The 21,400-nt window shown below is 44.6% G+C and overlaps 1 protein-coding gene across 1 annotated transcript in view; it reads left to right on the forward strand.

The window, feature by feature from the left end:
- The window catches only part of phactr2 (phosphatase and actin regulator 2), a 45,855-nt gene extending 24,889 nt beyond the window's left edge, over positions 1-20,966 (forward strand). Inside the window, exons 5-12 of the mRNA XM_083650426.1 lie at positions 3,403-3,973; positions 5,993-6,153; positions 9,127-9,283; positions 10,014-10,069; positions 12,815-12,876; positions 13,739-13,876; positions 16,457-16,533; positions 16,938-20,966. Coding sequence (XP_083506552.1) covers positions 3,403-3,973; positions 5,993-6,153; positions 9,127-9,283; positions 10,014-10,069; positions 12,815-12,876; positions 13,739-13,876; positions 16,457-16,533; positions 16,938-16,953 — 1,238 coding nt within the window. The 3' untranslated portion in view covers positions 16,954-20,966. The remainder of the gene's footprint in view (positions 1-3,402; positions 3,974-5,992; positions 6,154-9,126; positions 9,284-10,013; positions 10,070-12,814; positions 12,877-13,738; positions 13,877-16,456; positions 16,534-16,937) is intronic.
- Positions 20,967-21,400: the final 434 nt, after the last annotated feature.

A 21,400-nucleotide genomic window follows, 5' to 3' on the forward strand; every position in this document is an offset into this window, starting at 1 on the left:
TTAATGCCATGATTCCTGGATCGATTCCAAACTCCCAAGAATCGATTCTTCTTCGTATTGTAAAAAAAAAAAAAAAAAAAAAATTTACAGTGCACCTGTAAACATACAACATGCAAGATACCGCTGGCGGCTGAATAAGTGTCCAAATGTTCATGCCATTTGTGTACTGTACTGCCACGGTGCCACCACCTCTTGCACTTAAGAACTCTGGTTAATGTATTCCCCCCAAAATCTAGAAATCCTTCTCAAAGTCTACAGATCCCCCCCAGCCTATAAATCCATCTTATCTGAAGAACATAAGGGGGGAATTCCCCCCTAGTTTGCAAAATGAATTTAGGCCCTGACTGTAAAACTTCAGAAGTTGAATTTGAAGTTCAGCATTAATACATTTGTCATTTTTTGTCTTAGATTTACCTTTGTGTGTTATTGCAATATAAAACTACATAATTGAGAATCGATTCTAGATTCTGGAATCGATAATCGTTGGAATCGATAATCGTTGGAATCGATAATCGATTCTGGAATCGGATCGTGACCCCAGGAATCGGAATCGGATCGGATCGTGGCTTAGCCGGATCGGAGCACCCCTAGTTCCCGGTAGCGGAACTTGACCGGTTTGGTCCAACGTTCCTACAGGCACAGTTGGTCGTGTCTGCGGGTTGGGGTATATGTTTTCCTGGTCGCTGCACTAGCGCCTCCTCTGGTCAGTCGGGGGGGGGGGGGGGGGGTAACTGGGAGGAATAGCATGATCCTCCCACGTTGCTACGTCCTGCCGGTGAAACCCCTCGCTGTCAGGTGAAAAGAAGCGGCTGCCAACTGCACATGTATCAGAGGCGGTTGGAGCAACGACCAGGACAGCGAGTGGAATTGGCCAAGTATCCTCTCTCGTCATCAGCTCTGTCCACCTCTGTCTTTCTCTCTGTGTTGACTTGTCTGTGTCTGCATGACTATTTGTGCCTCTTGTTAGCACAAATATGCATCGTTTTCTAACCTTAACCTCCAACCACATTCCTCTTCCCTCCTCCTTCCTGTGCTCTGCTGTCTGCTCAGAGAGGCGTGTTACTAAACCCCTGCCCCGGGCAAGCCAGGTGCGACCGCGAGAGGCTCAGGCTAAAAAACAGAACAGTGCCGCCGCTGTGCCTGCCTCCTCCAAACCTGTAGGCGGCACTACAGGCACAGCCAGGCACAGAGACGGCGTGTCGGGGGTTAAAAAGACGGCTAAAACCGCGGGCAAGCCAGGCGCAACCGCACAAGCTAAAGCTAACCCTCGGAGCACTAACAACGCTAGTCGTGCGACTGGTAAGTGGGACCAGTTGGGACTGAAGCCTGTCTGTCTACCTACCTGTCTTGTCTACCTACCTGTCTCTTTGCCTCTGTCTGTCTGTCTGCCTGCATGAGAACACACCTGTCCTCTGTCAGCTGTGCCTGTCAGAGGACAAGGGAGACTCCAGGCTCACCATCCATCCCTCTGCATCTCTGAAACCAGGTGTTCATGCACTGTTCTACACACATGTGAAGTGGTAGCGCAGCACACAAAGTATCTGAGAAAAGTTTCCCTGTCTCTACTTCCTGTCGTTTTCCCGCCCACAATGAAAGGCCTTCCCGTCAAATAAGTAAATGAACGAGTGTTTCCTTTTTTTAATTTCTCTGATTTCTGAGAAAACAGAAGTGCCTGTGCACACTTCTCCATTTGCAAATGCCAGTCAAACCATATGAATGCATGTATATCTGTGTGTGTGTGTGTGTGTGTGTGTGTGGGAGAGGTCAGAGGTCGCCTGCTAAACCATCCGCTCACGTCAACTCGCCATTTGTGTTTGGTTCTGCCTCCCCGGGGGCGGGCCTTTTCAGAATCCACAGCACGCACGGGGCCAATCAGGGGACCTGCCTCGTAGTTGACATCTTAACCGGCCAATCAGGAACGCCGCTGGGGAAAATAGTAACGGGTGGCTCCATGGCTCTCCGGCTCGAGCAGTAACGTCAGCGTCCGTTGGGTTGGGTTTAAACAGCCATAAAGTGCGGTTATTGCAGAAATCGACTCAATAACAACAAGTAAACAAGAACAGGAGTATGTAACGGCGAAAAGACGTTTTCGCCGTTCTTCCGAGTGGATTTGGATTTGACTGGATCCAACGCTGATTGGCTGAAAGACTGGCTACTTCCACACACTGAAATGACTGTGCTGACTCTGAGTCCAGGCGGATCCACGAAACCAAACAGAATGTGATGAGTTGACAGATCCGGATGGTTCTTACCAGGCTAGGTCAGTGTAGCATAGCATGGCCTCAGCCTGCAGAGAGCTCTGGGAAGCTTGTGGTTTTGATTGGTGGCATGATGGTAGGGAATGACTTTATCATCATTCATTTAGTGTGTGTGTGCATGTACGTGTACAGTACGTGTGTGTGTGTGTGTGTGTGTGTGTGTGTGTGTGTGTGTGTGTGTGTGTGTGTGTGTACAGTACGTGTGTGTGTGTTCATATTTTGCCTCCAGCATGGTTGAATGCTAGTAGCTTCATTTGTGTTGGGGGAGCATCATAGTTCTCATCCCTGTCCTCAGGCTGTGCTTCACAATGCACAATGACTTCTGTGCTGTCAGCTGATATCTTCTATATTTGTCCCAAGCACCAAAGGGTTTGTAGATGTGATTAGAAATGATTGCTCTCACGCAAAGATGCTTATGTCTGATAGCATGTTCTATTATAGCAGTGTTGTGTGTGTTTGTTACTGCTGCCTTTCTGCTCAGTTAGATCAATTGTGGACCTTTTTGAATGCCGGTAAAAAGAAAACTGATAAATATACGGGAGAGAGAATTTGTAAAGCATCATGAAATGCTAAAGCATCAGTGGTAAGAGGTGGTGGTATTTGCTAGGGATGGGCATCGAATTTCGAATTTTCGAATAATCGTTGTTATTATCAAGGTCGACTTTTATTATTGAAATTCGAAATTCGTTTTTTGAATTTTTTTTTTTTTTTTTTTTTTTTTTTTTTTTTTTTTGTGAGTGAAATGTTGCATTGTCTCCCTGATTCTAAGAATAGTCGAATCGCTTGGTTTGAGCAAGTAAAACAATTTTTATAAGCAACCTCTCCCTCTTCATGGGATTTCATCCGCCATTCATTTTTCCATAAACCTTGCTTAAAATGCTTATAAAAAATGTTTTACTTGCTCAAACCAAGCGATTCGACTATACTTAGAATCAGGGGAGACAATGCAACATTTCACTCACAAAAAAAAAAAAAAAAAAAAATTAATTGATTTTTAATTTTTTTTACATTTTATTTTTATTTTCGAATTTTGCTAGAAATGCCCATCCCTAGTATTTGCTGCAGTATTAAGGACATCGATATAAAGATCTTGAATGGTGTCTAATTTTAATTTTCCCTCTTCCCTCCTCCTCTTCCTCCTCAGCCAAATCTTCCCATCCAAAGAAGACAGGAAACGCAACAAAAACAGCCGCCACCTCCTCCGCCTCCTCCACCACCCCTCGAACCCGTGCGTGTAAGGAAGGAGGAGCAGCGCTCCAGACCGGCGGGCCAGAGGCGAGGACCAACCGGAAAACGGACCGCACCGCTTCCCCTGTGCCTCCCAAGGCCTCCCCAGAGACTCTTAGCCCGCCCGGGGAGGCGTCCCACTCCCAGCCCCCTTCCTCCTCGGTCACCCAGCCCGCCCCGTCCCAAGGCTCATCAGGCCCTGAGGCAGCAGCAGCAGCGGGGAGCCGGGCTGAGCCCACTCGCAAGTCCGCCCCCAATGCCTCCTCCTCCTCCTCCTCCCCTCGGGGCGAGGAGACCGGTACGGCGGCGGAGCCCACGGACCCGTCCGCTCACGTCAACACGGCCACGGAGGACACCTCCTTCGCAGAGGGAGAGAGGGAGCGCTCGTCACAGGACCACGAACTGGGGAGGACGGGAGGGGAGGGGGGAGAGGGAGGAAGAGACGAGAGGAAACCAGGAGAGTCGTCCCCTGTGGAGAATAGGCAGAGGTAAGGATGTAGGAAGGACAAGCATGTCGCTCAAAGATTCTGTCTTTTCACCTACTTTGCCTCGTGTGTTGTGGGGTAACTGCGTTCCTGGTCTGCACGACGGTCCCTGTGGGGGTCCCACTATATAGTTAACTAATGATTATTGGGGCGCCCCCCGGTGGCTCACCTGGTAGCGCGTGTACCACAAACGCTTTAGTCCTTCTCGTGGCTGGCCCATGTTCAAATCCGAACCTGTGGCCCTTTGCCGCATGTCATCCCCTCTCTCTCTCCTGTGATTACCTACTATGCTGTCCAATCTTTTTTTTTCTTTTTGTTGTTGTTGTAGTATAATAATGGAATGATAATTGGTGGTATTCGGGCAGGGCTCCCTCCAGTGGAACGTGGAGGAATCTCTGATGTTGACGCAGTAGCAACACAACACATTTTGGCAAATAAATGATGGTCTCAATTAGAAGACTGTTGTTGGCATTTTCGGCTTTCATCCTTTCTAAGGTGCGCTACTGGTATTTAGATAGGCCGACTCTGTCTCACTCTGTCTCCACTTCACAGCACATGGATCAATGAGGGGAAAAAAGACTAGCCAAGGGCACCCCTGAGTTGCTATTAATGTTCTCACTTGCTCAGAGAGAGAGAGAGAGAGAGAGAGAGAGAGAGAGAGAGAGAGAGAGAGAGAGAGAGAGAGAGAGAGAGAGAGAGAGAGAGAGAGAGAGAGAGAGAGAGAGAGAGAGAGAGAGAGAGAGAAGCGACTGTATTTTAACATGGGTCATACACAGTATGGTGCTTGGAGAGCCTGATCATTTCAGAGGTGGTACTTGGTGTAAAAAGTTGGCAACCACTGTGTGTAATCACTTTACCTTTTGCCACAGATTACCCAGAAAATGTGGTATGTGAGTAACACAAATTGAGGGTTATTAATTATGAGTATTCACATATATGGGAACTAGCAAATGAAAGTTACAGTCCTGTTATTTTTGCATAGCAACTCTATATACGGTACAAAAGTAAGTACAGTACAATACACTTGAAGAATACACTGATGACATCATGCTGCACTAGTAGGGGTGTCACGATACACTCAGTTCACGATACGATACGTATCACGATACTGGGTTCACGATAACGATACGATACGATTTTAACAATATTTTTTTAAACTTGAATAATGACAATATATGACTGGAAAAGTAGTATTTTATTTGAAATGCACAAATACAAAACATGCTGTTGTGGGAAATTGTTATTACAATAACAACTAGAAAAAACATGAGATTGGAGATAAGGCTTATCTTGAAATAGAATGAGTTACACCGTCACTTAGATTTACTTTGAACTAAAAGGTTTCTCAGCAGTATAAATTCTCATTATGCATCTTCAGTTTTTCTTCAAACTCAAACAACAAGACTTTTCTTAGTCTATTTTTTATGCATCTTCAGTTTTTCCTGTCAAGTAAACAGTTTTGCCAGAAACTCAATTGAATGGTTTCTCTCCTGTATAACTTCTCATGTGTCTCTTCAGAGACTTGTTCAACTGAACTACTTTCCACACATTGAACTTCAACAAACAAAGACGTTTCTTTGTCTACTTTTGAAAAAAAAAAAAAAAAAAAAATTCGCGATATGAGATTTCATCTCAACGATACATATCGTGACGTTTTACTATCGCGAAATTTCGTGGGACGATATATTGTGACACCCCTATGCACTAGTAACCATAAATATAACCAATAAAAGCATCACTTTTTTTTTTAAATCCCACCCCTCTGCCCCTCCCATCAAATAAAAGTGGCATTCTCTTCACTGACTGAAGATGCCATTCCGTGAGCTCTTTAACCCATTGATACCTGATGCAGCATTTGTGTGTGTATCCAGGTTCGCGGTCTTAAAGGGATACACACACAAATGAGGGATATACACGCAAATGCTGCATCAGGTATCAATGGGTTAAAGTCTTGCAAAGTGTCATGTCTTGCTCAACTTTTCCCCGGTACACCATGCTGTGTTGTGTGACTGTGTCCTCCAGGTCGGGGGAGGGCCACGCTGTGAACGTACGGCAGCCTGAGGTGACGGTGATCCCCGATAGGCCGAGAGACAGCCAGGCCAGCGACTCGGACTCGGACGGGCCAATCCTGTACCGCGATGAAGAGGAGGAGGAGGAAGATGAGGATGACGAGTACACAAACAGTATGGGACGAGTTTCTAACACATCACACAAAAATGGAAATACACAAGAAAAAAAGTCAATATACTCGCACATAACTCTCAAGTCCTCATTAGATTCTAATCATTCAAATCTGTCGTGAGCCTAAGCTATCATATCAATAATTACAAAGTTATATAAAGGTTACATGGTATTTATTCCATAGCACAAATTGAGGCACAGGATCTTACCAACAGCGTTGCTTGCCAAGTCTCCTCCAGTCTCCCTCAGGGGAGGGCTGCTCAAAGTCTCTATCCACCTTATTTCTAGCTGCCATGATGCCTGATGGGTGCTTCTTCCGCTTCCGGTGTCATTTTTACACTGTTTTAACTTGACAAAAAAAAACATTCAGCCGTGTCGTTCGGGTGCTGGGATAACATAATGCATTGTGGGTAGTCGGCTACTGTGGCTAATGCTAACGGCTAGCGTAATAGACTTTACATGGCAGTAAAACGCCACTGAATGACCAAATTGATTTAACTTTTAACTAGGGATGCACCGATCGATCGGCACGTGACCGGAAATGGCCGATTTTCACGTGATCGGCCTCGATCGGTGATCTGTTCCGGTCACTCTAAATAGCCGATTCTGTGAGCCGATTTTCACATGACGTGCGCGCACCCCAAAGCACCGAGACAGGCACCCAGCCACCACACCACACACGCCAGCATATTTTCCTCGTTGTGGATTTTTTTCACCGTCAGTGAAGTAGACAAAGCTCGCAGTTTGTCACACATGCAAGTCGAAAATAAGCCGTGGAGACAGAGGTGCGGCCGTGTCCCGCTCGGCTGGAGTCCAGTCAGAGCGGCTCGCTTCACCTCGGCCCCTCTCTCTCTGCTCTCTCTCCCCGGGAAGCGGTGCTCCAGCAACCCGCCACCGCGCACAGCCGGCTTGGCGAGGTGAACGCGAGCATTGTGTCCAGTCCCCGACCTGCTTTTCCATTCCACATCAGCGCTGCTGCCTCAGCCTGTCAAGTCATGTTGTAACGTGACGTGGATACAGGAGAGACTATTTGTTTCGTATTGCAAATAGAACGACATGAGAACGACGGACATAATAATAAAAATGCATCGGACTCACAAGTGTGCAACGTTTTCTGTGCGTGACGATATTTTTTCGGATGGCAGATAAAAATACGCATACCAAACTTCGGACTGTGTGTAAACTCCGCCTGATATTCAGACTGAAGATCGTTACTGTAACTCATAAACTCATTTCCCCTCTACTCAAGAGGACTGGTCTGGAGCCAGTCTATAAACTCCTTGTCCATGGATCATTTTGATGTTCTGTTGCACCTGTTTTCTTTTGGAAAAGTAAATGCATGATAGCTGTGGGATATAGGCTATTGGATTTAATTTAATTTTTGTATTCATTGTATTTGCACAAAAAAGCTCTGTCCAGTAGCCTAACCTGGAACACTTTTATTTTGAGATGTGTTTGAGTGAGAAGGTCCTACTTCATGCAAATGATAAGAATTGTTTATTTGTTTATTTGGATCCCCATTAGATGTAAGAATTGTTCTATGAATCTTAATTTTTAAACAAAGTTACAAAAACGTTTGTGTAAGCTGTCAATTGTTGTTTTTAGAAAAAAAAATCGGAATCGGCAAAAATCGGTATCGGCAAGTCAGACTATTCAAAAATCGGAAATCGGAATCGGCCAAGAAAATGGCAATCGGTGCATCCCTCCATTTCGAGTAACACTGTTTCCATACGGACCCGCAGCATTGGTTAGTTGTTTATAACGTGACTATATTTATAACTTTTATAACGGACTCCAGCTTCCGGTTTATATTTCGGGTCTGCAGCCGAGTACAAAGGCTGCAGAAGAAGCCTGCATGACTCATTGTTGCAAGCTGCAACAATGAGTCACGTTAAACCGGACCTTGTTCCCACAATTATTTTTTACAGACGGGCATTCAAAAATAAGGTGGATACAGCAGTGGGCGTGACATGTAACATGGGAACTCAACCTTACACCAGCTGCTATAGCGCTATCTACAGGCTGGAGGCTAACTGTCTTAAATTCTCACTACAAATCCCATCTCTTGAGTTTGCCTTTGCCTGTGTTTGGCAGTTAGCAAAGAAAATCCAGTTTCTACATGTGACACAAAGCAGCAAACACATTGATATGGATGGCAGGAACAAGCAGCTCAGTAGTAGATACTCGGTAGTATCGACCAGAGCAATTTAGAGAGAGAGTGGCGTCAGCGGAGGACCAAAATGCGTGACTCATTAGCCAATGAACAGCCAGGAAGGAGTCTCGCGCTACTTTTGAATGCAAAAATAAAGCTGATAATGTACAATTTGATTAAAAAAATAATAATAATAAACGTTCAAAGTACAACACAAACTGTCCATTTTGCTGCAACTCGACAGTGCTGCTTAATCCAGGACCTTACTTCCTGGAACTCTTGAGAGTAAAAAAACTGGTCCATTGGAGTGAATGGAGATGTCGCGACTCTTCTCTTATACACGGCTCTGGTATCGACGTAATTCGTTCGATGCCTTAAAGGTATCGAAGTTCGATACCCAGCCCTAAATTATAACGTAATGTTATGAGGCTAAAACAAGCTTCAAGATGTATTTTAATCAGCACTGTACATCCTCAGTTCACAGCTGCATTCATCTTAAGTACCATTGTACTGTAGCATTGAGATCGCTTAACATGCAAACTTGAATGCACTAACAGGATCAGTGCTATCGAGAAAACCATCTCACATTGACTGTTTCCTCTGCTAGAATTGAGCACAATGGCTTGGTGTATTTCTCCCAATACATACAGTACCCCCCCCCAGGTATGTATAATGCTAAACACCAGTCATCCAGATGCCATCCTCCTGTGTTCCAGATCTCATCGCTTTTGTCTTCAGGCTCACAGCAGCTGGTCTCCATAGGTTGTTCCAAGGCCTCCACAAGCCTGTGGCTAGTCTTCCCCTTGTGTGTCTTTTGTTCCAGGCTCTCTGGCCAGTAAGATCCGCCGGCGAGACACTCTGAACATCAAGTTGGGGAACCGGCCCAGCAAGAGAGAGCTGGAGGAGAAGAACATTCTGCCACGGAGCTCCGAGACGGAGAGGCACGGGCTGCGCCAGCAAATAAGCTCCAAACTAGTCAGGTATGCACCATCGACATATAGCTCAGTGGTATGCACACACATACACACACACACACAATTGAAAATTGAGCAGGTGGGGGGGCATGGTGGTGCAGTGGTAAGCGCTGTCGCCTCACAGCTAGAAGGTCCTGGGTTCGATTCCCACCTGGGACGCTGTGAGCGCTGAAGGAGCGCGTGCCCGTCCGCATGTCCTCGAGTGCCCACCGCCCGGGTGGGGTCGTGTGTGGAGTTTGCATGTTCTCCCCGTGCCCCCTGGGGGTTTCCTTCATATAGGAACCCCCACACCAAAACATGCAATATCCTGGTTGCTGAAGTGGTCCCTCCTCTGGTGGTTAGGGCCGCCTGTTCAGAGGGAGGGGAACTGGTTGGAATAGCGTGATCCTCCCACGTGCTACTGTACGTCCTGCCGGTGAAGCTTCCCGTGTCAGGTGAAAAGAAGCGGCTGGCTAACTCCCCATATCTCGGAGGAAGCATGGAGCCAGTTTCGGCTCTCCCCAGATCGGCAGAGGGTGGAGCAGCAACCAGGATATATACATTAAAATTTGCACTAATGGGGGATTTAGTGTAACCTAGTCAGGGACATTCGAGTTATTTCACAATATTCCGATCACCCAAAATCCCAGACGATATCTAGTCTCATATCACAATATGGATATTACACGATATATATCGCCCTGCACTGCTGCTGCTGCTGGTAGAATACATGTGACACAGTTTGTTGTCCTTCCAGACGCCTGAGCCAAAGACCCTCCACTGAGGAGCTGGAGCAGAGGAACATCCTCAGACGTGAGTTGCTGAGATACACCGCTTAAACCTCCACACAACATCATAAACACACTAGTTAGTGATTATAGTTCACAAAGCTGGCACAAAAAAATCTATTCTGAATTTGATTTTTGTGTATATTTGTTCAAATTAATTCATTGACTAATCAAGGCTGAGTGGCTACATTTATAATCCATCCAGAGAGCAAGAGCATGCTAGTCAGTGCATCAACACACGTCCGATAGTCAATAACTACAAGAACAATATTGCTTATCAATCAAAACTAAACTTCTATGTTTGAGTGATACATCCGGATTTCCCTGGTGTGCAATGTGGCCAGGCTGACTGGCGTTGTATCGGTGTTCAGACTGCCCCGTTTTACTGTCACTGCCTCGTTCAGATGGTCAGATATAACCTTGTCATAAATGTGAAGGGTATTTACCGGTAGTTAGTATCTTCTCTATCGGCCGGACTAAAGTGTTCCGTACCTGTGAGGTCTCCTCATTTTCCAGGCCGGGCAGAGGTTGCCTCAATGTTGCGCTGACCGAGTCCCTGTTGCCTGTTTGTTTGTTGCCCTTCTCTGGTCACAGAGGCTGCTTTGTGCACACTGCAAACACATGCACTCATTATTATAAAGTCAAGAAATCCAATTGCTTTTCTGAAGATGAAATACCCTCCATCATCAAATAGCCAATTAAATTTGCTTGGCGCTGTGCCCGCAAACGGAGCTAAATCATTCCGCTGGAGGGGTTTCCTCGCTGGCTTGTCTTGTCGGTTTTCCATTTCAGAGACTGACTGGTGGCGTTGCTGCTGCAAGAGCCTCTAAACCTCTCTAAAGTGTTTCGTTGCGTTGGGGATTAAATCTGAATCAGTCATGTTTGCTTTGGGCCTTGAATGAACGCTGAATGAATTCACGTTGCTTTTCCCCCCTACTTGATATTTGTTGCGTTATGCTAAGTGGAAGATATTAGCAAACGGTACCATTCTGCCTCCCAACAGATACAACACAACCAAATATAATTGAATAAGTAGATTGGTAACAAAATTAAAACGGGACCACAACAACCATCCCCATAATTAAAATGTGGCTCACAACAACAACAACATGATGAAAAATAAACTTTATGACCCGAATTTAAGCACAACACTACCATGAAAGAGCTGACTGGTCTACTGATTGGACATAAAGAACAGAATATGTAGCAATTTAAACATCGTTCCTCGTTGATGTGTCATTACAATTGCAAATTAAACTGTGAGAGGCAAAAGTAGGATGCATGACATACCTATGTTTCACTTGTATCCACATTTTTTTAAATAACTTTACCTGGAATTTCATTGTATTTCATTCATCTAAAGAGTTTGAATGACCTCCATTCTCAACTGGTTCATTGTTGAGGCTGTGTGAAGTGTCACAGCACTACAATAGAAACTCGACACAATCATAACACAGATGAAACAAACCCAGCATCCTATGGGTACAGGACGCGGTCCGAGACGACCGGTGGCCATGCTGCCGTTTGAATGTTCATTTAGGAAATAAACACACACACACACACACACACACACACCTAGAAGAACACACACAAGAAAAAAAAACATGTGCTCATAGTTGTTCTGGTTATGGGAAAGAGTTATTTGATTGGTTGTGGTGCTATGAAACACAGATGGCTTATGAGTCAATCTCTGGAGGGACCACGAGAGTTCAAGGGTCAGTCCGCACGGACTGGGCCCAGTCCCTCAGGGCCCAGTCTCTCTCTCACACACACACACACGTTTGTACAGCGATCTCAGTCAGGACCTTCATTGACATAATGCATTCCCTAGCCCCTAACCATCACAACTAAACCCAGGGGGGGGGGGGGGTCAGTGTTTAGTGCAAGACAGACTTTTAATTACATTTTCAATGTAGACTACATCAGAGATATATTTCACAAAGCAATTCTCCACTCCATGAAGAAACCTTCAACGCATTATTCGGCAGATATGGTTAGTAAACGTGGGCTTGCGATGTGCCAAAAAGTGAGCGTGTGTTTGCACATTGCTCAAAGGTCGGCTGCCAAATAGTGAGCGCGGCAACGTTAAACGCTGGAAAAGGTGATTTTATAAGTGGCATTCAAGTCATATCTGACCCGTTTTCTAAATATTTCTCCCCACAAAAGTTATCTGTCGAATATATATATATATATATATATATATATATATATATATATATATATATATATATATATATATATATAGCCTAATGCAACGCTATCATGTTCTTGTTGCATTTTCACGATTCAAACCGGCAGACCGGGAAGGAAAAGAAACCATTCAACTTTTACTTGTTTACTCACCAATTGGCGTTTTCTCTTCCAAATAATACAGCCACTATAACCTTAACTAATCCATTCATGAAATCAAATCGCACAGAAGTAATCCCACGTCCAACGCCATCAACACGTCCACTCACTGGACATACTGCTGTAGTATTCCAACATGTCTGCGAGCGACACGGACAATCGGACATAGTACTCAGGGCTTGGGTAAGTTTTGGTCTGATTGAAATGTTCTATGGTCTCTGCCGATTCTAAATATATCTGTACCGTTTGGTTTGACCAAGTAAAACTCTTTTTATAAGCATTCTACAAAATTGTCTATGGGAAAATAAATGGCGGATGAAAATCTCTGGTACAGTGCTGAAGCAGGAAGTGATGTTCACTTTGCCTCTCTATTGGGTGTGCAGCAGATGTTAAAATGACTCTGTTGGCTCTCTGCCTGCAGAAAAGAATGAAACTGATGCGCACGAAGCCAAGCAAGAGATTAAAAGAAGACTCTCTAGAAAGGTACTGTAAACACACACACACACACACACGCACACGCACACGCACACACACACACACACACACACACACACACACACACACACACACACACAGACACAGAGACAGAGAGAGATACGTGAAAGGGTGCGTCTATATTTAGCTGCTATGGAACCTGTTCATGTTCTGTTAGACACCGGCACTGTGACTCATGATAGTAAGTGCTGTTTGTAGTGAAATCGCCCCATCTAGTGGCCACAGATGGAACTGAAGAACTGCACATTAGTCTCCTGTCAGTGGAGGTTAGGAGTCGGGCTTTGTCCGTCTGTCTCTCTAGCCGTTGGGAGAAGAGGTTGACATATACCTCTGTGCAAATGCACAAATAAATCAATATAGGCTACAGAAGCAACATAAAACATTTGCACATACAGAAGGTATTTATTTTAGACTGTAATAGCAAGAAATCGAGGGAAAACTGGGAAGAATGTTATCAAGATGGAAGCAAATATCAAGGTGTTGGTATAGATCAGGGATACTCAACCTGCTTTGCTCGGGGGCCACTTCTGCAAAATGACAGGAGGCCAGGAGCCAGTTAATAAACAAACAATAATCATATTATTTTTTCTGTAGCGGATTGTAGTCTTGACAATGTTGTGCACTCAGGATAGTTACTGTATAAAGTTAGTTAAGTACATATAAGTGCGGCATCATTGTGAATTAGAAAATGCTTTGGGGGCCACTCGGCACCCTACCGCGGGCCGCATTTGGCTCCCGGGCCGCAAGTTGAGTATCACTGGTATAGATAATGCTCTCTCTCTCTCTCTCTCTCTCTCTCTCTCTCTCTCTCTCTCTCTCTCTCTCTCTCTCTCTCTCTGGCTGGCTGTAGCTGAGTGTGAGGCCGACAGTGGCAGAGCTGGTCGCTCGAAGGATCCTGCATTTTAACGAGTACGTGCAGGTAACGGACGCCAAGGATTATGACCGGCGGGCCGATAAACCCTGGACACGCCTCACCCCCACTGACAAGGTACCTGACCCCACCCCACCCCCCCACCTGCTGTCACATTTAGCTTTCACATTGTCATCACTCATCACGCAATCTGATGGCAGAAATGGTTGTCCTCTCAATCCACATACAGTTGCTGTATCCAGATTGAGAGGACACATTGCATTTACACTTGTGTTCAATGTGTACACAATGCATCCCTGACCACCTCCGGAGGTGGTTTGGCCGATCAGATTGCAATCCTTCTTCAATGCGTTTTGGGGGTGTTTACACCTGTACTTTCAAGTGATAAAACATAATCTGATTGCAATCTGATCACAGAAAACACATGTCAACGCCAGGTGTAAACGGCCTCAATGTCACTTTAGCTTGATTCTTTTTGCTTTTGCTTTTTAAGCAACTCAAAAAATGGCATGGTTCCTGCATTAGACAGGACAGACCCTAACCCCTATATATATATATATATATATATATATATACACAGTGTATATTAGAGCCCGACTGATATGGGATTTTTGAAACCGATACCGATTTTAGGGAATAAAAAATTACCGATACCGATAATATCGGCCGATATATATATATATATTTTTTTTTATCAAATGTTTATCCCCCATTAGTGCTAATCCCCCATTAGTGCTAATTTTTTATTTATTTATCCTGGTTGCTGCTCCACCCTCTGCCGATCTGGGGAGAGCCGAAAACTGGCTCCATGCTTCCACATGGGCAGTTAGCCAGCCGCTTCTTTTCACCTGACAGGGGAAGCTTCACCGGTAGGACATAGCACGTGGGAGGATCACGCTATTCCAACGAGTTCCCCTCCCTCCGAACAGGCGCCCTTAACACATTCAGTGCCAGCGACGCCATATGGCGTCATTAGAAATTTACCGTAGAGTGCCAGCGACGCCAAATGGCGTCAATAACTCGAAAAAAAATTTTTGACGGGGGGGTGTCGATCTATGCCTCTTACATCGCCTCTTACAATATTCAGAGGTATTGAATGTGTCTAACCTATTTTACAGAACCCTTAGGTGGCGACAGCGCTCTCCAGATGAGAGAACGTGGAGTGAAACACACAGAAGAAGTCATTGGGGGGAAGGAAATCGCATCGCATCCGTCCGTATGCAGCGGCTTCATTGAAGCAACGTTTAGCTGTGCCCCTGCAGCAGCCAATCTGCTATCACAATTGAGCACCTCGGTGTCCGCTGCAACAGCCTCCCTGTCCGCTGCAACACATGATCAGCCGTGGATTTGTTATTATTCTCAACTCGAAGCATGGGAGCTGGTACACGCGGCTGTAAAAAAGCAGGATCTAGCGGACTTTTTCAGTGCTGAGCACAGGCAGAGAAAACAGCAGAGCAGAGAGACACTCCTCCCACAACGGGGGGGGGGAGGAGGAGGGGGGGAGGTGGGCACGCAGAGCCAAGTACACAACACAGACCCAGACAGCAGGACAGGGTTGGCAAACGCAAGCCAGAATATCCGATGCCCACCAGCAGCAAAAGATCAGCAAGAAGCTGCAACCAGCAGCGCATGCAGGCGCCAGCGCTGCTGGTTTCAGCTAAAAATATTATTCTTCCAAACAAAATTCCCTTGCCTTCACTGTTTTATTGAAGGAAATTATTTTTGAGGTGTGACTACATCAGAAAATTAGCTTCAGAGTCAGTGATGTGCTTGAAATGTTTAATTTCACAAAAGGCTCATTATCTCAGCTCGTAGAAAAAAAGCTCTGTTTTTCGTTCAATCAAGCTATCTTCTCCGGCTCATAACTAAAGAACGGAAAATGGGATCAATAAACTTTTTTTTGCAGGTGATAGAAGAGAGTCTCATCGTTATTTGTGCGTGTTCAGTGTTTACATAGTAATTATTAAAGAAATTATATGACTGTTTTAAAATGCATTGCGGCCTATGTGGCACAGCAAGCAACCTTTTGCCCAAGGGCCGTGGCACTGAAAGTGTTAACGACCAGAGGAGGCACCACATCAGCAACCATCAAATATCAAACACTTGACAAAGATATGATTGAGTTGACATGAATTTAAATATGTGATGTAGGCAGGATATTTTACAGCTTATTAATAAACTCAATGCAATGAAACAGTAAACTTAACTGGGAATTTAATAATTATAAATAACTAGAAATACAAAAACACAATAGAACAAATAGTTAAGAAAAAATATCAAATATACACAACATGCTGTCCATGCTGTCAATAACTTATATTAAAAAAAAAAAAAAAAACGGTGCCAAATATTACCGATACCGATATATCGGTAATCGCCAATATCGGCCGATAATATCGGCGGGCCGATAATATCGGTCGGGCTCTAGTGTATATATACAGTGTGTGTGTGTGTATATATATATATATATACGGTATATATATATATATATATATATATATATATATATAACAAGGGGTATATACAGTATATAACAAGGGGTTAGGGTTTGAGTAGTTAAGGAATTAATGTCTGCCTCTCTGTGCGTGTCTGTGTGTGTGCGTGCGTGCGTGCGTGCGTGTGTGTGTGTGTGTGTGTGTGTGTGTGTGTGTGTGTGTGTGTGTGTGTGTGTGTGCGCGCATACACTCTGCCCCTCAGGCTGCTATCCGTAAGGAGCTGAATGAGTTTAAGAGCCGAGAGATGGAGGTTCATGAAGACAGCAAACAGTTCACCAGGTACCGACTGTGTGTGTGTGCGCTCGATCGCCTCCGCCACCAGTCCACTGATCCCTCACACTCCATTAAGTCATTTATCACCTCAAATAACCGCCGTTTATTTGTCCAGATTGATCGATATTAATATGATTCCAGCCCCCAGGCCCATGTCCACTAACCACATCAAAGGCAGGACATACACCTTAGGTCCACCCCGGTTTATTAGTCCCCAGCCATTGATTGCCAATAAAGCCCTGGTTCATTCTCTCAGACGTTATTAAATATAGATGACATGGCTATATATTATATCCCAGTGCAGGGAGAATATATCGAATGTGATTACTTGCAGAAAGCATAACATAGTGTCTAATAACATCATTGTTGTGATGTTATTTACGAACCAAGCTTGTGTTGTGTGTTTTCAGGTTCCATCGGCCCTAAGCAGCCCTCAGTGCCAGCTGGACTTCAGCAGCACTAGCTCTCCAGTCCCCCAAGCCTGCGGTGCACAGTCCACCTCACTTTGCTTTGGGACCCCGCCGATCCCCCCAAATCCTATGTATTTATGCCTATGGTGACAGCTTACAGGTGTCTATAATGTCTGGGCTCATCCATGGACACCAGTGGAATATTTGCACATGTCCACGGTCAGAGCTCGAGCTGTGTATAAGGCTCCGGTCAGAACCGTTTATTTATTTGAGAGGATATATGGCCTGTACCTGTTTGAGAGGCACCAGGGAGAAAACTGTGAGTGGAGATTGCCTTCTTAGATAACAGGACCATGGACAGCGCTGGTTAATGGCTGCCAAAACCCGTGGCCATATATCGACATCCTCCCACAAGTGAAGGGCGATCGGATCGCTTGCATGGCGATGACGACGTCCGTGCCTATCTCTCATGGACGAGAGAGGAGACATTTCAGACGTGCCTCTCTCGATGTGTATCTCAAATACCGCAGTTCATTTGTGGACCTATTTAAAAGCTATTGCCACTAGAGGGCATTATATCATAGGAATTATAGAATGAAAGAAGGAAGAGGTGTATACAGATTAAGAGTAACCTTTTATTGTTATATTTGTAAGTGCTGAAGCTGTGAGCACCTGATTGCGTTCAAGGTGGAGTGCAAATGGAAAATCACCCTGTAGCCGATCACTCGGCACAGAATGCATGATGCTGGTGCTCACGTACCGTATGATAGATGATAGAGGTTTGTGATCCGATGAGTTACTAAAGGCAAAAGAACACGTTGATCTCGCAGACCTGGAGTTCCTGTTTAGAGGATCTGCTGTGCGAGCTTTGAAGAGTAGGAGTGTCCGTCAATTTTTCCCTTTTCTCACCTTAGGCACTTAGCGGACGCCCCCCCCCCTATCCAAAGTGACCAACGGAAGCACTGAATGTTCAATCACACATTTGGTCTTCTCAATTCCAAGTCGTTCTGGTTTGAAAGGCCTCGAGAAGGTGGCACCGTGAGGGGATTGCGTCGGCACAGAGAATTCACTTCTGACAGCAACTTCGACATATAGGCATATAGAGGCTTTATGGATACAAGACCAGAAAATCAAGAGTTCTTGGATCAGTCGTCGTCTCGAGGACGTGGAGAAGTTGTTTTATTTTCAAGTGGATTGAACCTCTTCTGCAGTGCGGTCTGTAGTTCAGCCTACCTGTGACATCACTCTGCAGTGCAGTCTGTAGTTCAGCCTACCTGTGACATCACTGCAGTGCAGTCTGTAGTTCAGCCTACCTGTGACATCACTCAATGGAGCAGCTCATCATAAGGTCATATGAGGAGAGGGAGACTAACAAGTGGCCCCTTTACACCTTGGCTTAACATGCGCCTCGAATCCAATCATCTGCATCTTACATTTGCATGAAACGTGTCTCCTTTAGTATCCACACAGAATCAGATGGCTCTTTCCCTACCAAGATGTAGACTCGTACCGTGAGCCTGACAACGTGCTCTCACATGGAATGCAAAATTATGACATTTGTGTCTTTTAATAATCTAGCAGGCATGCCGATACCTCACCGATTAGCATGCCACAGCCATTAGCTGGGGGGCCGGTGGGGCATTTAGCCTTTTATTGATAGGACAGTGTAGGCTGACTGGGAAGGTGGGGAGAGAGAGGGGCGGGAGATATACGGCGAGGGGATCACCGGCCGGTCCCGAACTCGGGTTGGTCGCGCGAAGGACTACCACCCGGTGAGCCCCTCTGCTCTTAGCCCAACAATTTTATTGTTTGTTTCCTGTCCTTTTCTGTGTGTGATGCAGTCGCCACAATTGTACTGTGCGTTGGAGTTTTTTTGCACAGTGTTTGGGCCCTGGATTATTGTTACTTTGTAAATCTGAACTGCACTTAACGAGCATTTGACTTCTGTTTATGCATTCCGTTTGCGTGGATTGGAAAAGTTTAATCTTGTTTGCAACTTGGCAGAGATTGGGCCGGTTGGCTTTACTCTTCGTCTTTATCGCATCTCTGGGTGTGTTTATACCCAGGCTTTTATGCAGTTAAAACTCTGTGTGGATGAAATCTGAATACAAATGAGCACGTTAATACAAAATGTAAAGGGGACCATAGTGAATGATTTTCTCTATGTACATAAATGCCAAGTTGTTTGTCTGAGCCGGGGAAGCTATCTGAAACATCTTATACAACAAGCTGGAGGGGACAAGAGAGCTAAATACAGTATGGGTGATTTAAATAAGACTAGGCCTTCAGTGTTGTTTTCCTACCATGCCTTGACTAGAGGGGGAGACATTGCCTGGCAGGTCAGGTGATCGGTATAAAACCACCTCGCTTTGGTCTTCGATCCTGAAGAAGGCCTCCGACCGCCGTGACCCTCCCTGTTCTTACAAGTACCTGAAAAGGACAGATTTACTCTATGGTCTCCACTCGTGAATGTCCAGAGGTCGTAACAAGAATCCGTGTACAACGACGGAGAAAAACCGACAGTATTCCTTCATGTTAATGTCTATACGTTGTTATATATTGATTATTTTGTACAGAATGTGTATCGAGCATGTGCATACATCGAAATCAATTTTACTGCCAATGACATGATACAGGTATGTTATTACTTTGATGTGAATGTTTTAAGCTCTGATTTTAGTTGTATGATTATTTTTTTTAATTGTCCCAAGATATCGATGGTGGAACGTGGAATGGTATAATGTGTACACATTATATCAAGTACAGGGAAATCTACAGGCAGACACGGCTTAACCATGGACTTCACATTATATAGAATCTATAGCCTACATCACCATCTATATTATAGATGGTGATAAATCTCTATTCCGGTGTACTGTTGTTCCTACTCTACTGTATTCCATCTCCATTGAGACAGATGTCACGTTGTATGTGGCAGGTTTTTATGAACCTATCATGATGGTGACAACGTTTACAGAACAGTGCGGTTGAATAATCCCTTCCGGACTCGCCCACGCTAGAGAAACTGAACTGGGTCCAATTCTTTTGAGATGTTAACCTAACTGTGATGTGCACGCATCTAAGCTGTTAACGCAACAACAATTATCAGCTATGTTTGGTATATAATCCAGTTACAGCCGATATGTAAACACAGTCAGAGTGTGGTGGCTCCTGTACATGTGAACAGGCTGCACTCGGACGGCAAATATTAGTATTATTGGTAAGGACTTTGAACAAGGGCCACATTTTACGAGGAAACAACTGTTTAATTCTCAACCTTGTCGTGGTACACATTTGATTTTCTTATGCCTGTGTAAACACGGATGCTTGGAATAAGATATTTTAAACAAGGTAGGTTAAAGTAAATAAACATTGACAAGCTTCAGAAGTCGTTTTTGCTTGTGTAAATCCAGCTATAAGGACTTGTGCAAAATGCCATTTTCAGGTCATACTCTGTCTTATAGGCTCCAATATTTAAACTGCTAAAAGGGGAATCCTGGACTGTATTGTAGAAATGTAGGTTTTGTCTGGGATACTGGTCCTTAATTGCACATTTAAGTATTTTGCCTGGAACTAGAGCAAGCAAGTGTGTAAGAGCATACAAGGTTATTTAGCCATAACCCGACAGTCAGTATTACTCTAAACCAGGGGTACAAAATCCAGTAAATAACCTTTTATCCATGAACTAACATTGACCTGTGAAATAGACTCATGAAATCCTCTCAGAGTTGGAACCAATTGGAGGGTCAAAAGTTGCTTCTACACTTGACCAGAATTTGACATTACAGTAATTAATGTAAGTAAGACAAGAGTTTCACTCAAATTCAGGTTAGTGTTAAAAGCTTTCACAGCCACTTTCACTGCATTCATTTGCTATTTCTCATAATCGGAGCTTTCCACCAGTTCCATGAAAATGGTGGCATTTAAAAGCACCTGCTGTTGTGACGGTGCTTGATTATGTTCCTTAGTCAATTAGTCAAATCCCAATTATCCATTATTACCAAACTGCTGCTGTTGAGTGAAAACCTTGTGTCTTCAATGTCTTCATCTGGGACCCAGGGAGTCAGGGACTGCAGATGAAATTGAGCTTCCTTGCTAATTCTGGGACAGTTTCTGACTGCCCATTGTCCCTGTCAAATAAATCAATTAAATAAAAGTAATCTTTCTCTTGCCCGTGTGAAATTCAAAATGTCTGTTTCAGTCATGCTTCTTGAGCATTAAGAGTGACACCTGCTCAACCTATAAGCTTCAGAAGTATTTTTTTGCTTGTGTAAATCCAGCTATAAGGACTTGTGCAAAATGCCATTTTCAGGTGATACTCTGTAAGGGGAATCCTGGACTGTATTGTAGAAATGTAGGTTGTGTCTGGGATACTGGTCCTTAATTGCATATTTAAGTATTTTGCCTGGATCTAGAGCAAGCACATGTGTAAGAGCCTAGAAGGTTATTTAGCCATAACCAGT

The sequence above is a fragment of the Poromitra crassiceps genome, assembly GCF_964638095.1.
Source record: "Poromitra crassiceps genome assembly, chromosome: 14".
In the NCBI taxonomy this organism is placed as follows: Eukaryota; Metazoa; Chordata; class Actinopteri; order Beryciformes; family Melamphaidae; genus Poromitra; species Poromitra crassiceps.